The 15,277-nt window shown below is 45.5% G+C and overlaps 2 protein-coding genes and 1 long non-coding RNA gene across 4 annotated transcripts in view; all 3 read left to right on the top strand.

The window, feature by feature from the left end:
- Nucleotides 1-1,973: 1,973 nt before the first annotated feature.
- Nucleotides 1,974-6,093, top strand: calm2a (calmodulin 2a (phosphorylase kinase, delta)). Its single transcript, XM_008321317.3, has 6 exons — nucleotides 1,974-2,128; nucleotides 2,918-2,948; nucleotides 4,127-4,270; nucleotides 4,368-4,474; nucleotides 4,569-4,704; nucleotides 4,810-6,093. Exons 1-6 carry the CDS (start codon nucleotides 2,126-2,128, stop codon nucleotides 4,836-4,838), a joined length of 450 nt encoding a protein of 149 aa, XP_008319539.1. The 5' UTR covers nucleotides 1,974-2,125; the 3' UTR covers nucleotides 4,839-6,093.
- A 613-nt stretch (nucleotides 6,094-6,706) lies between these two features.
- stpg4 (sperm-tail PG-rich repeat containing 4) lies at nucleotides 6,707-11,515 on the top strand. The gene is made up of 7 exons (XM_017037164.2): nucleotides 6,707-7,224; nucleotides 7,362-7,418; nucleotides 7,887-8,139; nucleotides 8,548-8,614; nucleotides 8,722-8,767; nucleotides 10,437-10,541; nucleotides 10,645-11,515. Exons 1-7 carry the CDS (start codon nucleotides 7,084-7,086, stop codon nucleotides 10,753-10,755), a joined length of 780 nt encoding a protein of 259 aa, XP_016892653.1. The 5' UTR covers nucleotides 6,707-7,083; the 3' UTR covers nucleotides 10,756-11,515.
- Nucleotides 11,516-12,271: 756 nt separating this feature from the next.
- Nucleotides 12,272-15,277, top strand: part of LOC103386891 (uncharacterized) — a 22,873-nt gene continuing 19,867 nt past the window's right edge. For both annotated transcript variants that reach the window (XR_003051237.1, XR_003051235.1), the window contains exon 1: nucleotides 12,272-12,736. This is a non-coding gene — a long non-coding RNA (uncharacterized LOC103386891). The remainder of the gene's footprint in view (nucleotides 12,737-15,277) is intronic.

Here is a 15,277-nt window from a genome sequence, read left to right as displayed (position 1 = left end):
CCACCTGCCCACCCCTCCATTTACGTCCGCCACAGTGTCAACCTTTCTTCTGCTTCCTCTTCAGATTTCGTTCAACAGCCTGAAACAAACTTTGACCTCTTTGGTTCAGAAATGAAAGCTGCGCTTTAATAAAGACCGGTCCAAGGTTTGGCCTGGTCTGATAAAAACTTGAGGCGTGAGGCGGTTACATATTCACAGAACAGATACGCTGACGGGAAGGTTTTAATGGGAAAGGCGCTGGTCTGAGCAGAGTAGAGTTGACAAACGTTGGAGAACAAAACTAAAGGTTCCTCCATTGTCCTTCTGTCAGGAGGGCCGGGGTGGGAGGAGACGCCTCTTTGGGCCTACCTTAAAAAATGGGTTTCGGGTTTAATGGACCATTAAGTCTTGTCTCGTGAGCTCCAATGTGCCCTTGCCATATTAACCTTCAACCCCTGATCACCTTTGATCCGCAGCAGTTCCTCTGAGGCCTCGGGATCATTAAAGGCCATGTCACCAACACCCAAACAGCTGATACAGTGGTTCACTCTAGATGAAAAGCTGAAGAAAATAGAAGGCACTACTCACTTCTGAAATATTTATGACCCAAACAGAAAGGCAGCATCTATTCACTGGACATGTTCTGCATGATAATGTAAAAAAAGAATCAGTTCTAACGACACATTCTTAACGTTTGAGGTCTTGAGGTGAAGGTACACACCTCCTCGTACTCCAGCTGACGTGATTCTTGTGACACTTTCTGGCCTTTGTGCCGTCGCTCATTTCATTGCATAATGTTCAGAATTTAAAAAAAAACCTACAGCAGTAGAAGAGATTTAAATGAAAGAACCCTCTGTGTTCTAGATTAGAGAGCCTGCTTAAAAAAAAAAGACTGTTTAAACCTCAGGCTGCTCAGCAGAACACATGACACACATGACACCGGCAGCATCACCTCTGTGAATATGGCAGATGGAGGTGGGAGACACTTCGTATGTTCATCTCCCATTCCTGTCTAATCCTAAATGTGGAACCAGAATTTGGAGAGGAGGGGTGTTTTTTTTTTTTTGTGGGATGGACATTCTAGCACATTCCTCAGATCATTCTCCTTCCACTGCGTCCACCCTCCTCCACAGCAGCTCCCACGGGAGAAGCCCAGGGGCAGGTGGTCACTGGGAGAAGTGGAGACCAGTCAGGCATAAGAAATCAGGCGATTGGGATCAAGTCCCATCCACACCGGCAGCACAATTAAACCTGGGGAGCCAGTCATCAGACAGCAGGCACATTTCACACATCTAAACATGAACACACACACACACACACAGGAGTGTGTGGTAACTGCAACCCACGAAAAACCTTGTGCTTCTAAAGATGGCAGCATGTTGTAATAAATGATGGGCGCAGACAGGAAATGCTACACAAAAACGTTGTGGCACTTCCTGAAACGATGCTATCCTTTAGTTATGAGATCAATACTAGTAAAATGAGCAAAGAAATGTGAGAGAAAGATGACGAATCTCAAGTAAATCTAAATGGGCTCTGGGACACCGCAGTTACAGCTTAGTTTATCACTTATTTAAACTTTAATACTAGATCTCTGTAAATATAAACCTATATGTGCGCACGCACGCGCACACACACTATGCAACAAGCCTCTCTGCTTTGCCTGTGGCTCTGACTGGGAGGATGTCTACCGACAAGATGCAGCGACAGCGCAGAGCATGGGAGTGACGCATTGCAGGTACGAATGGACCAATCAGAAAGCGCGGCTACGTCTTGTGCCACAGCACAGAGTAGCAGAAAGTATTCATACGCAAGGATGTAGACCTCCAAAGACATGAAGTCAAATTCTTTATATCGACGTCCCGACGTCAACAGGCCGTCTTCGGCGTCTTTGACTTTGTGTTTTGGTTTTTATTCGCGCGATATTCGCTAGTATTGAGGTGATTTTAAATATATTTGGAAAGCAGCGAAAATGGATGTCAGCGGAGTGATATGGAGAAGAGGCGGAGTTAAGTGTCGCTGTTAAAGGCGAGTCCAGCCGCCACTTTCTCAGTGTGTTCATTGGGATTGTTCTGTACGTCAGGGCTACTGCACTGTTTTGTACGTCGTGGATATTGTGTGAACCAACCGCTACAACTACATCGAAATGGTAAGAAAACTACTTTTATACATTGTCCACGGATGGTTATTATCTGCCACTTCATCAGAGAGTCGCCATCTAATGCTAAACGCTCTAAATCTATCGTAAATCAGACTATACCGGCGACGTCTTTATAACCATGACCACAGCGTTGCCCGCCGAATAAACGCTTAGCTTGAGTGTTGCTTGGATTTCAGACAATCCCTGCAGTATAAATAAACAAAAAACACGGACCCGTTCTGAACATAGGCGTTATTCACGTCTCCCTTCTTACATTTTATTAGCTTCTAGAATAATCGCCCCTCTTTCAAAAACCTCCTCAGAATTCTGGTCTATAAAGCAGTGATATCCAGACTGTAGGCGATGGTTGATAATCAGTAAAATAATGATGGTTAATTTTCTACCGCTATTTTCTGCACGGTTGCGGTAAAAACCGTTTTATTCAATGTCTCTCTGAACTAGCTGTAGCTACGCTAAGCCTTTCTCAGCTAGCGCTTACCGCCAAGTTGTATGTCATTCATTGTGAGGCGTCGTCGAACGTTCGAATGCAGACAAATATTTTTTTTTTTTTTTAGATTAACCCATTTATGGTATAGTAAAAATGGTCGTATAGCGCTGGGAAATTGCTGGGGTTTTTTGTACTGCGATGATTGTGATGTAGAACAATCCTATATAACTACGTATACATGTAATATGAATTTTAAAAACAGCAGTTTTATCAAATGTACTGTAAATGCATGCTTATTGTTTTGTATTTTCGTATTTCCTTCTTTTAACGAACCTGTTTGATGTTTGCAGGCTGATCAGCTTACAGAAGAGCAGATTGCCGGTAAGACATTGCTGCATTGATCTCCTACTTTCTTCACGTCCCACAAAATGGACCGCATTATGGATACCCGACTAGTGGATTTACACTTTTGCCTTTTAGGGCATTGGTGGTGGCGGCAGCGTATTGGTCATAAAACAGGAAAGAATGAAACTGCTGTTGCTGGCTCCAGAAAGTAGGACTGGCCCCTGGAAGGTTCAAGCATTATCATTGGTCGCCTTGTAATAAATGATGTAATCTAGGAAGTTGTGGTTGAGACCTCAGCCTCTTATCGTATACATCAGTCCTTTGCTCTGGGTGTGTTCTCATTAGATTGGAATGCTGCAGCCACCTGCATTTTGTACGCTGTGGGAAGAGGCCTCGATGTCGTAGTCTACTACTGTAGGGGAGTGTCCTTCCTCCTACTGCCTTGGGTCTGAGCTACAAGACGTACACAGTCGTAGAGGCTTTCCCTGACAGTATCGTACTTCCTCTATTGATTTGACTTTGTTGTGGTCTCTGGTTTCACAATAAGCAGATGATGCTCGTACTATGTCTACTGACATCGGCCGCACCACTACGACCACCTTTAACTGACGCTGTTTGAATTTGTCAACCGTCTCGTTGATGGAAGGTTTTATTGGTTGGTTTGAAACATGTAAGATCTGTTTTATGGTGTTGGTGTGCTGACTACACCGCTGTGCAGAGGCCATTTCATTAAAATGGGTGTTGCCCTGTATGTTTGACCCTGTCACTGACATAGCAGGCTCTACATTTTACGACACCAAAAAAACTGCCTTATGCAACAACTTATCATAAATTCTCCTTGTCAAGTTTGACATGTAGCTGTCCGTCCCTTGAACCCCATGCCCCTACACACACATGTGCGTACACACGGAAAAGGCTGTCAGTCTGTGCTGAGGTTTCAGATTCTGCCCTTGATTCTTGGTTTATTGCCACTGTTTAGCCAGAAGTGACAGCAGTTCGAAGTTTCTCATTTTACCGCAGCTTGTTGTAACTGTAAACCATAATCACCGTGTGAGCCTTAAACTGACTCTGGCTTGAGTGACAGCTGGTTTTAAGTTTGTCCTACGGCAGTTTAGTAATTTGGTCAAATCATGTCTGTTCTTATAACATACACATACAACTAGAGTTTATTGTTTTGTACTAAATAAGTATGTACTCTGTTTGTTTTCCTGCAGAGTTCAAGGAGGCTTTTTCACTCTTTGACAAGGACGGAGATGGTACCATCACCACCAAAGAGCTGGGCACAGTCATGCGCTCTCTGGGCCAGAACCCCACAGAGGCAGAGCTGCAGGATATGATCAATGAAGTGGATGCTGATGGTGAGTGTTAATCTGACTTTAAAGCCCAGAAACCACATGAACCTGGTGTCCTGACTGGAAATCCCTCATACCCTCCTCGTCCTCCTTCCCTCTCAAGGAAATGGGACGATAGACTTCCCAGAGTTCCTGACCATGATGGCCAGGAAGATGAAGGACACAGACAGTGAGGAGGAGATCAGAGAAGCATTCCGTGTCTTTGACAAGGTAATGTTGTTGTAAAGCTCTGTATTTTTGTCAGTGTTTTTTTTTTTTTTTTTTTTTTGTCGTTTGTTTCTGACTGCCTAATCACCGACATTAGGATGGCAACGGATACATCAGTGCTGCTGAGCTGCGTCATGTGATGACAAACCTGGGTGAGAAGCTGACTGACGAGGAGGTGGATGAGATGATCAGAGAAGCAGATATTGATGGAGATGGACAGGTCAACTATGAAGGTTGGTCCACATTGTCTTTCTCGCACACACCCACACACACCTGTGCTGGAGTCACTCCTTGATTTAAGACTGACGCAAAAACCCGTGTCTGCTTTGTCCCCGCAGAGTTCGTACAGATGATGACAGCGAAGTGAAGGCCTTGTACAGATTTCTTATATAAATAATTTGCCTTTTTCTTTGTGTAATTTATCTGTAAAATCTTAATAGCCCCCTCCGCCCCCTGCTCCTTCTGCTGTCCAAAGGAACTGCATGTAAACTGCATAGGCTCTTGTCCCGATGTCCCTTTCTTTTGCTGTCATGGTGTTTTGGAGTGACGGAATGGTTGTTCAACCAGATGCCCGTGGAGGCCCCTGGGAGCTGGAGAACTTGCAATCTTCCTGTCTTGTGTGCTCGGGGCCCCCTCCACGCATGGCGACATTGGAAACCTGTCAGCTGGTTGTCACTCGGCAACACTGTTGGCATGGAAACAATGTAGAGGAGTTTAAACTCTGCATGGACTATGGACAAAGTATATATGGAAATTCTCAGCATTGCACTACTGCAGAAAAATGACACGGGTGTATCTCCTAGGTACTCGTACAAACTCTTTTTGTATCTGCTGTTCTATATATCAGAAAGAAAGAAAAAAAACAACTAATCTTATGCTTAATGTTTTACTCACTACTTTTACTTTTCTTTTTATTTTAAATGACCTCTGGTCATGCCTCAAAATTCATTCCAAGTTGTATATTTTTGTTTTCCAATAAATTTTACAATCTACCCAGAGATGAAATTGTCTTGTTTTCTCAGACTTCTGAACCCTTCAGTTTGTGCTCACTGATGATTCCCTTGTTTTGTACCAGAGGACGGGACGCGCCTTTTATTTCCTTCCTTGTTGCTAAGACTCCTCATGACAATGTTTACTGTTCCAAATTTTCACCTTTTGCCCCCCACCCTGACCCTACCCCCTGCCCTCTTAAAGCACTGAGGAGCATCAGCCAATGCCTCTTCAGTTCAGATGAAGTCTGGACTGTCGTTAAGATATCAAAGCTCTGAGTGGGCTGATCAAAGGCTTCTGTTGTGAAGTGCTCACCGTGGCGCTGGACGTTAGCTCAGCCTTGTGCCGTCCACCTCCCTGCTGACTCTTAAACACCATGTGTTGTCTGCTGCTGTTGGCACGGCACCATGTAGAAGCTGATTATCACATGTCTTACTTGGCGTCCGCCCCCTCCTCAGTCCCCCCCCCCTTCCATCACATGGTGCAGGTGATTGTACATCAGAGACGGTGGTGTAAATAGGGGTGTACCTGTTTTTTATTTTCTGATGATTTTGAGTTTGTTACAGTAGCTTGCGGAGATACTGAGTTTGTTACTTTAATGAATGATAAAATAAATAAAGCTCTATTGTGGACCTGGCCTCCTGATTGGCTCGTTTCTTTCACCAAATAATGAGTAAAATTTTTTTGCTGTCGTTGAACTGCATCTGCATTGGTTTTTTTGGTACATTGGTCAGTCATTGGTACCGATGTTTCCATGAGGACGAGGACTGGTTTTGGCCCCGTGGACCAGCAGCACAGAAGATGTCTTCATTAGAATTTTAAATTATTTAATTATTTCTACTTGTTCTGCAGGTTGGTGATGATTCTAAATTAGGATCAAGAACTAACAGTTCTCTGTTCACACAGCAGCTCTCTGCCTCAGGCTCTGACTCATTCATGGAGTCAGTAAACCTACAGTCCACCTGGTAAAGGCCCGGAGTCAAGTTTCATTTCTGGTGTTGATGTCATGACTGGATCCAACTGGGACAGGGTTCTTGGAGTTCTTGTTTAGATAGATTTCATAGATTTTTTTTCTTAATTGACTACATTTTATGCTATATGCTATATTTTGAACAACAACAACACCTGACATATGTGTCTTTTTATAGAAATCTGTCCCAAACCTCTCCCAGAATTCACAGAGTAACAAACAGCTCTGTCCATTTATTATATATAGTCTATGATATGGCCATACACACACACACACACACACACACACGGCGTCTTCACAGCAGTGACCTCGTGTAACAGCGGCTCAGAGGAAACGTCAATAAAAGAAGAGAATTTGCATTGAAACTTCTCTTCATGTCAAACGAACGACGCTCCGAGGCAGTGGAATTAATTAACCCTGTTTTTAATTTTATTTTATTTCAGTGACACCTGGCTGCCAAGTTTCACTCTGAATATTCTAACGGCTCTCGTAGCCTCACTCCAAATGTCACATACAGTATGTAGATCACATGCTGGAATAAGTATCTGCAGTACGCAGTACTATGTATACAGTGTATGATGAACCCTGGTGAGGGTTCAGAAGTGTCTCCTGGGTACACTACAAAAAATGGAATGACAGTAGAGTCGCTGCCATGGTAACAGTCACAGTTTGGAGGGTGTTCAGGTGTCACTGCCGACAGACAAGAGCAGGGAGCAGACTGACGAGGAAGACGACGTGGAAAAACCAGGCTAAAGTCAGGGACATGTCCAAGGTCGGGACCAGGAGCGATAAGGTAGGGACTCATACCTCAGGGTGGTTAATGAGGACCAGCAGACCAGGGTACGGCAGACCATGGTCCAGCAGGAGATAGTTGTCATAGCAGTGTCATCACAACCAGGCTCTGCTCTGTTTCCTGCTTCTTATCTCCAGGCCGGTGACAAGGCGGAGCGGTGCGGACGAGACAGCTGGTGGCTGGGAGCCATGAGGGTAGGTGTCACCCGCCGCACGCCACAGCGTCGTTAGTGAGAGACTCATTAGGTAGCTCAGGTGGCTTCCAGTCCAGCCCATAAACCTGTCGGTGTTGGTGCAGCATAAAGAGCAGCTCTGACATCACTGCACTTTCTCACCCCCACCCCCCGGCCTCCCCCCCGCCTGAAGTGTTCCATCTGCCAGGACTTCACAGAAGGATCCAGGCCCTCCCTTGTCCCACAGTACAGACCATAATAAGACCCAGACAGTATCAGTATCAGTTCATCCTGATGTGATGAGCAGTGTTCTGTCTAACAGTGTGTCCAGGCCGGGGGCGGGGGGTGGGAGTCAGGGTGGTGATGGGGTGGGGGGGTGTATTGGTAACTGCTGAGTTTCAGTTGGAGAGTTTCACTTCCAGGTGCATTTAAGGACATCATGGAAACGCTGCCACTGACCCCAAACCCCTGCCCTCTGCTCACCCCCCAGGACACGCCCCACCCTGGGCTCTATCACGTTCCTGACTTCATTGAAGAAGCTGAGCGGAACCCTGTGAAGAAGACCTACGGGTTCAAAGGTGTCGGGAGAGAAGCCCGGACCCTGACCGCAGGTGGGGGGGATCTGCTGCTGCCGGGGGCATATGAACATACTGACTTCATCCAGCAGGGGCAGAAGCACCAGGCGTCCTACTCTTTCAAAAACTGCCCACGGCCAGATATCGTCACCCTTGGGGTCAGAGACACCTTCCATGCCTCCGTTCATCATCCATCCATCCATCCACCCATCCATCCATTCATCCGTCTCTCAGGTCACAGCCTGGTTATAACTAGACAAATGTGTTATATAGTAAAGCAGGTGCATGTTGGGACTTTCTGACTTGACTCTTTTGCATGTGGTTTGTGTAACAGTAACAGGTAAATTAGAGCTGCGGGGCGGGCTCTCCTCTGCCCCCCCCCACCCCCCACCCCGTCCTCAGGCAGTGGTTTCCATTCATTATTCACCTGGTTGTTGACACAGATTTTGACTAAAACCACAGACACGTCCTTTAACTGAGAAGCGGAGAAACGCTGCTGTGTTGTTGAACGTCTGGCAGTCGTCACCGCCACCTGTTGTCTACAGTCAACAGATCTGTGTTGTTGTTCTCTGTCACAGCACCTCAAGACTTCACCGTGTGACTACAACGTGACAGAGAGACCAGTGGAGAAGCTTCCCTGCAGGTAAGATGTGGAGCAGAGCTGAGGAGAGCAACCAGGAAGACAGGAGTCCACTCACCTCCTCACCCCTTCTCTCCTCCCCTCCCCTCTCCACCCCCCCACCCGCTCAGACACGTCATGTTTCGGTCGACTGTTCAGAGGATCGTCTTCCCTCCTGTAAGTATCTGCTCACCAGGACTAGTTATTAAGACTTGGGGATTAACTGCATTATATTTTCAGTAGGTTTAGATTTCACCGCTGTGACATCAGAGCGTTCTGTACATGAGCTGGTCGTAACAACCAACGGGGTCCAAGAGAGCTCCAGTTGTTTCATACAGTCAGTCACTGGTCTGTGTTGTCAGTGGAAACATTCAGACGTTCAGCTGAGGTCGGACTGTTTGCTGAAAACAAAACACACCTGAGCTCTGTTGTCATAATCATCATCATCATCATCATCATCATCATCATCATCATCATCATCATCATCATCATTATCATTGGACACAGAGAAAAAAACAGGTCAAAGTTAAAAGGTGTTACTGCGAGTCTTCCATTAAACTAACGTTCATCCATCCCTCTGTGGACAAGTGCGCCACCTGTGGACCTGACAGCAGGGGTTTAAACATCACTCTCCCCTCCCCCCGAGAAGAACAGAGGATAGTGTCAGAGTCCGGTGGCTGGGAATGAAAGGCTGGTGCTGTGTTCAGGGACGAGAAAAAGTTTGATGTCTGAGGAGGGTGGGGGAGAGAGGGGGGTGGGTGATGCTATTTCTGCATGGCACGCTGCTGCTGCTGACCAGGAAGTGTGTTAGTGGGTAAGAAGGAAGGAGAAGTGAAAGGCAAGGAGAGAGGACGAGAGGGAGGGGGAGGAAGGAGATAGAGCGGGTGAGACGAAGGGGTGACTCCAGGACCAGAGTCACAAGACAGAAGAACCGTTGTAAACGATGGTATGTGACCGTGTGACTGCAGCATCAACAGACAACAACGGTTCATCTAAAAAGGTGTTGGAGGTCAAAATAATCAAAGTATGAATAGCAACACGGGAGGAGGGGGAGAGGGAGGGGGCAGATATGATACCAAGACCAGCTAAGACAGTAGTCACGGCAAGACCATAAATAACAGATCACTGGGAGGAGGAGGAGTTACAAAATATACATTGATAACAATTTTTTTTTCATTGCCCACATTAGCATTAGCACTGACCTTTGACCTGCGTGCCTTTATTAGCATTAGCACTGACCTTTGACCTGTGCGCCTTCTACTAATGCGTCATAAATGACAGCATCACAGCGTTGGGAGCCAGGCTCTTTTGTGTTTGCTGGTGGGAGGGGTCAAGTGTTCAGACACCTGCAGATCGCTTTCATCTTCTCCATATTAAAGTTTTATACGAGCATCAAAGCTGTCAATCACTGCTGTCAATCACTGCTGTCAATCACTGCTGTCATAAGTTGAAATCTAACGAGGTCTGAAAATCAAACCCACGTATGAAACCAACACTGGTGGAGGTTCACGGTGGTCTGGTGGTGGGATCGGTGACAGAATCAGTTCCGTCAGGGTTACAGTCACTCATCTGCTTGATTACAGTCGGCTGTGTTCAGGTGTAATTGGGTTAAGGCCGAGGTTTCTGCCCGTTGACTGAACCAGTTTAGACCGATTCAACCGCGTTATTTGTCACATGTTCACATACATCAGGTGAAATGACGTTGGAGATGTAGAGTGAAAATCCGCCTCAGCTGGTTGTTGTCAACCTGTGTTGGTGTTTGATTGACAGTTTGATCAATGACTGTTCACTGAGACGTGTCACATGATCAATCCATCAATTTCTTCCTCATTAAAACCCACCTCAGAGGGGGGGCCTGGCTCCGGGTCACTACAGTCCACAGACCAGACGTGAGGGAGGAGTCACTTCCTGCTTCAGATCCACTGTACCACGACTGTACTACGTACATCCTGTAAGTCTAATACTACAGTACAGTGTGTGAATGATTGGATGAAGTTTTATGTTTATTTATAATAAATGACGTCTTGACTGATGTTTGTCCATGGTTTTGGCAGAAGACTCCAGGACCGGGAGCCTATGATCCAGACTGGAAGTTGGACGTTGGACATCGGAACACAGAGGTCATGGATCCCTCCTTCAGCCTTTACTTCCGAAACATTCCCTAGTGTCCACTTCATTCCCCATTGAGCTGCAATCCTTTAACAAACCATTCATCCCAGAAACATTAAAATAAAAAAAAATCTGTGGAAAAGATTTAAATCCATGTTTAATGATGACTTATGTTGTGACTTAATCCAGCAGGGGTCACTGTAGTTGATCATCTGCCACTCATCTGTTCTCTGACTGTTGCTTTACTCCTACCAACCACAATCATGTACTTTTTTGCCGCTCCCTCCCCTCCTGCTGCCTTCCTTCTTCAACATCTCCAACATTGTCCTCCCTTCATCTCCCCCTCTCTCCCTTCCTACTTTCTCTGGCTTACGATACTCTATGGAGGAGGAGTTCTGATCAGCCATGTGTCACATGACCCAGCTTACTACGGCATGTTGTACCCTCAGTTACCACGGTCAGTAACGCTGCTATTCTTATCGACACCTCGTCTTAACACTAAGTCCTTCTTTCGTTTAATGAACAAACATGGGCAATAAGGTCGTGACCCGGAAGAGCAGCGACTGGAAGAATGGTTCTAATCCCACACTCTGGCTCCAGGGACGTTCTCCAGAGTAAATCCGTCCACAAAAAACCTGACTGTGAGCAGCCTTTAGAGAACCACTGGTTGTGGAGCTGTGGAGACCCTGGGGGTATTTTGGACCTTCTGAGGTTCTGTACATAGAACCGTCATTGTAGGGAGTCCTCATCATGGCCTTAGAACAGTTCAAGGGTTTGTTTGTGATAGAGCTCATGATGTGTGAGGTTTCAGGCCAAATCTAAGAGATGTGAGTCTGTGATGTGTGAGGTTTCAGGCCAAATCTAAACATGAAGAGGTTTTCTGGGAAGGTCCATGTCCATGTTGTGTGTTATTCAGCCTGCGGTCTGGACACAAAGCCCCCGGTAATCTGTGTCCACCTCAGACCACCATGCCCTTCCTCTCTTAGTATCTCAGTCATCTCCAAAGTCCAGCACTGATCTCTGACATATGCCTCATACTGACGACTTAACACCCCCCCGTCTCCCACAGCCTGCCCGGACCACAAGCATGATTTGGCAGCAGCTCTTTGCCTGTCAATCAAGCTGCCAGTGGTTGAGAGAACACAGGAGCAGCTGCAGAATGCCATCAATGCAAATGCATGCGTGCCCTTCTGATCCAGGTCTTTTTTAAAAACACTCATGCTGACCGACTCATAAACCTGGAAACACATGCACACGCTCGCTCCCACTTCCTGAACAGCTCCATTCCCATGGTTCTGAAAAGAGGAACTTTAGTTTCCCTTCTATGAGAAAGTTAAACAACTGAAAGAAAGTCATTGCAACATTACTGAAGAAATCATCAACTGCTAATCTCGTTCAAAAGATAATCCAAAAATGGAAAATGGAGGGAAAAAATCACAACAAATAAAGAATTCATGTCTAACAAATAAAAGGTAGTGAGTGACTATGATTGGTCACGTGACGTCGCCAGTTACTAAATTCGTAGTGATATTGACGTCACATCGGTGACGTTTACTGGCTACTTATAGACAAACCGAAAAGGCTGGAAAAGCCTTTGTCTTCAGGGTGGGGGCGCTCTGTCTATTTATATCAACAGTCTAAGGCCGGGTTTAATCACTTTAAATACAATGTTCTCTGTTTGGTATTACTGAGACGTCGACTTCGCCTCAAATCCTCGTAAATACGTTATTGATATAGTTTGATTGGTCGAGGGCATGACGCGGCGCTGCTTATTGGTTTGAATTTACACCAATCGAAGGCAGAAGAGGGCGGGCTTAACGTTTGGAAAGGAGCGGGATTTAAACATGGCGTCTGTACGCTGTCAAAGGAAAACAAAACAAACCAAATGTCGAAACTTTAGTACAATAAAAACAAAATTTACAAGATTCAGTTTGTTGGACTACTAACCTACAGATAAAGAAAAACATCTGCACCAGAGTCTGAGCGCCGAACCAGAACCTCGGATATCACAGGCCCAGTTCTTCAACTACGAACATAGTAAGTTTGCCTTTAATTTGTTTTTCTGTTGGGTTTTCAGTTACAGTCCAGCTGCTGCTTTGGTATCGTGTTGTTAGTAAATCATTTTTACTCTGGACTTTATTGTATTATGAGTTTTATCGGTTTCGTTTGTGACTCGTTACTGATGTTACTCCAGTTATATGGCCACTGCAATTCATTAACGTACTAGAGATTGATGGCGAAATTGAAAACCTTTTTCTTTTGTAGCGTTTAGTATAGTGTTACTAAGTAGTAGTAGTAGTTGGAGTTGGAGTTTCACCATTGTTTAGTCAAATTGTAGAAGTTTGCAGAAGAACAATTGTTATTGTAGGTTCTACATGACAAGCCCGTGCTTCTGTTGGTTGTTCTGTAAAACAAATCATAAGAAGAGTGATGTCGGATACACATCAGTACTGTGCAGTACTACTACAGAGAATGGCAGATACTGTATGAGTGTGGGTGAAGTCCTCACTTGTACAGGGTCATTACAGCATGTGGTGATGCAGCGGGTTGCCAGTCAGACCAGATATCAGCTTTGGTTTGATGATAACTCTAAAAGAGCTCATCAGGACATCAATCAGGCCCACCTTTAGGCTATATTTTTTAGCAGCTTCCATCAGGAGCTGACCCTGCCCTTCGGTGGTACCAGAGTCAAGGACATGTGATGTGAAGTGTGTCAGGACAGCATGCTGAGAGAATAATGTGATGCTGTTCTACAGGGATGGTAAACACAGGACACTGGACTGTTTTTAACAATGTCAATCTGACTCTGTGTCCTTCAAAACTACCTGTAATCCAATAGTGTTGGAATGTGGAAAAAAAAATTCATTATCGGTTGCTGAGAACCAATGTTTGGTCCCCAAATAAACAGACCCTGTAAACAGAGCGGCTATTGTTCATCGACTCACGTTGTATTGATGGAAAATTAATTCCAGAAAAACAACAGTCAGGCTTTGTGGACTGAGAACACAATACCCCCTGTTTTACCCTCTTACTGGGTAAAACAGAGGGTAAAAGTTGTTGCTGTTGCTGTTGGTCTGTCTCCTCTGAGTCCAGGTCACATTCACTCTCATCACCCTGTCCTGGCCCGAGGCTGACGAGCGTCCAGCCGAGGAAAGTCAGCCCAGTAGGCTGAGCTGGCAGCAGAGTGAGCCGGTGTCTGTTTACTCCCCATCAACTGCTGACTGACACGTTGGCTCAACATAAGGCTTCTATTAAATGGCATTTAAAAGTTTAATCAGCACCAATGGATGACTGTTAGCGAACACGGGGGTCACTGATGAAGTGGGTAATGGTGCTGGCAGCACAGCATGGTGTGTGGACGTGGTCAGGTAGAGCTGGAGGGAGATCAGGTGAGATGGATGAATGGATGGATGAATGGATGGATGGATGAATGGATGGATGGATGGATGGATGGAGAGAACACACTCTCTTTGATGCAGCGTTGATAATACAGTGAGGCTTCAGGATACGAGCTCCCTAGATACGAGTTTCCTAAGTTATATTAACAGTGACGTTCTGTAACTGTTTGAACACATTTGGCCTTTGGGCATGAACTGGGTCATCTCTGTCTACAGACCACATCTGATCCTCATAACCTCCCTCACACCCCGCACCCGTCCATGGCTCCCTATCTTGTTTTGGCATCATAATGATGGTTTATGGTTTCCTTCTTGGCACCTAGTACCCACATAACTCTGTGTCCCATGAGTGCCCCTGCAGGCCGAGCAATTAGACACACACACACACACACACACACACACACACACTAGAATATACTCTTTCTTTCATCTCGTCCTACAGCAGCTGATTTGTTGTGAGAACAAATATTCAGCTCCAATGTGTACGTATCACTAAGCTAACTTTAAGCTAAGTGTGGCTAACACTTTCCACATTTGTAACCGTACACTTCTAATTGTTTTATATGACAGTTTATTTAAAACAACACACAGTTGTTTTCTAATGATATATTTTCCTTGTTGGAGTGATTGGAAACTTAACGAACAACTGTAGCCTTCGCTAAAGAAAACAGATAACAGTAACCAGAGCAACATACCAGTATACAGACATCACAGTGACACAGGAAGTAGGTCATTAAATATGAGACATTTATTTCACTTGTGGTTGTGTGTGTATAGCAGTGTTGTCTACCTGTAGTGTACCTGTAGTCTGCCTGTTGTCTGTTTGTTGTCTGCCTGTTGTCCTGACCATTATTTGCGTGGTTTAAGCAGTAAGGCTGTAGAATCCCGTGATGATCTGAGCAGCAGTGTGTTCCTGTGCTTCTCACTGACACAGTGTGCATGTGTGAGCACACTATGTAATACTTCACTCCTTCCCCAGAGGAATCAGACCATTCATCTCCCAGAGCCTCTGTGTAGGTGTCACGCACGCCGTTAATGAGAAGAGGACGGAACATGGGAGCTCCAGCAGCAGAGCAGGGGAAAGTAAAAATAGATTTTTTTTTTCAGAGTGCAGAGAAAAAAAAGCACTGGCAGACATCAATAATAGCTGAAAGGAAATAGAAGGGTTGATGGTCAGGAG

This window comes from Cynoglossus semilaevis, chromosome 12, assembly GCF_000523025.1.
Source record: "Cynoglossus semilaevis isolate Cse_v1.0 chromosome 12, Cse_v1.0, whole genome shotgun sequence".
Classification (NCBI taxonomy): Eukaryota; Metazoa; Chordata; class Actinopteri; order Pleuronectiformes; family Cynoglossidae; genus Cynoglossus; species Cynoglossus semilaevis.
Note: the sequence above shows the minus strand (reverse complement) of the source record. Positions and strands in the feature narration are given on the sequence as shown.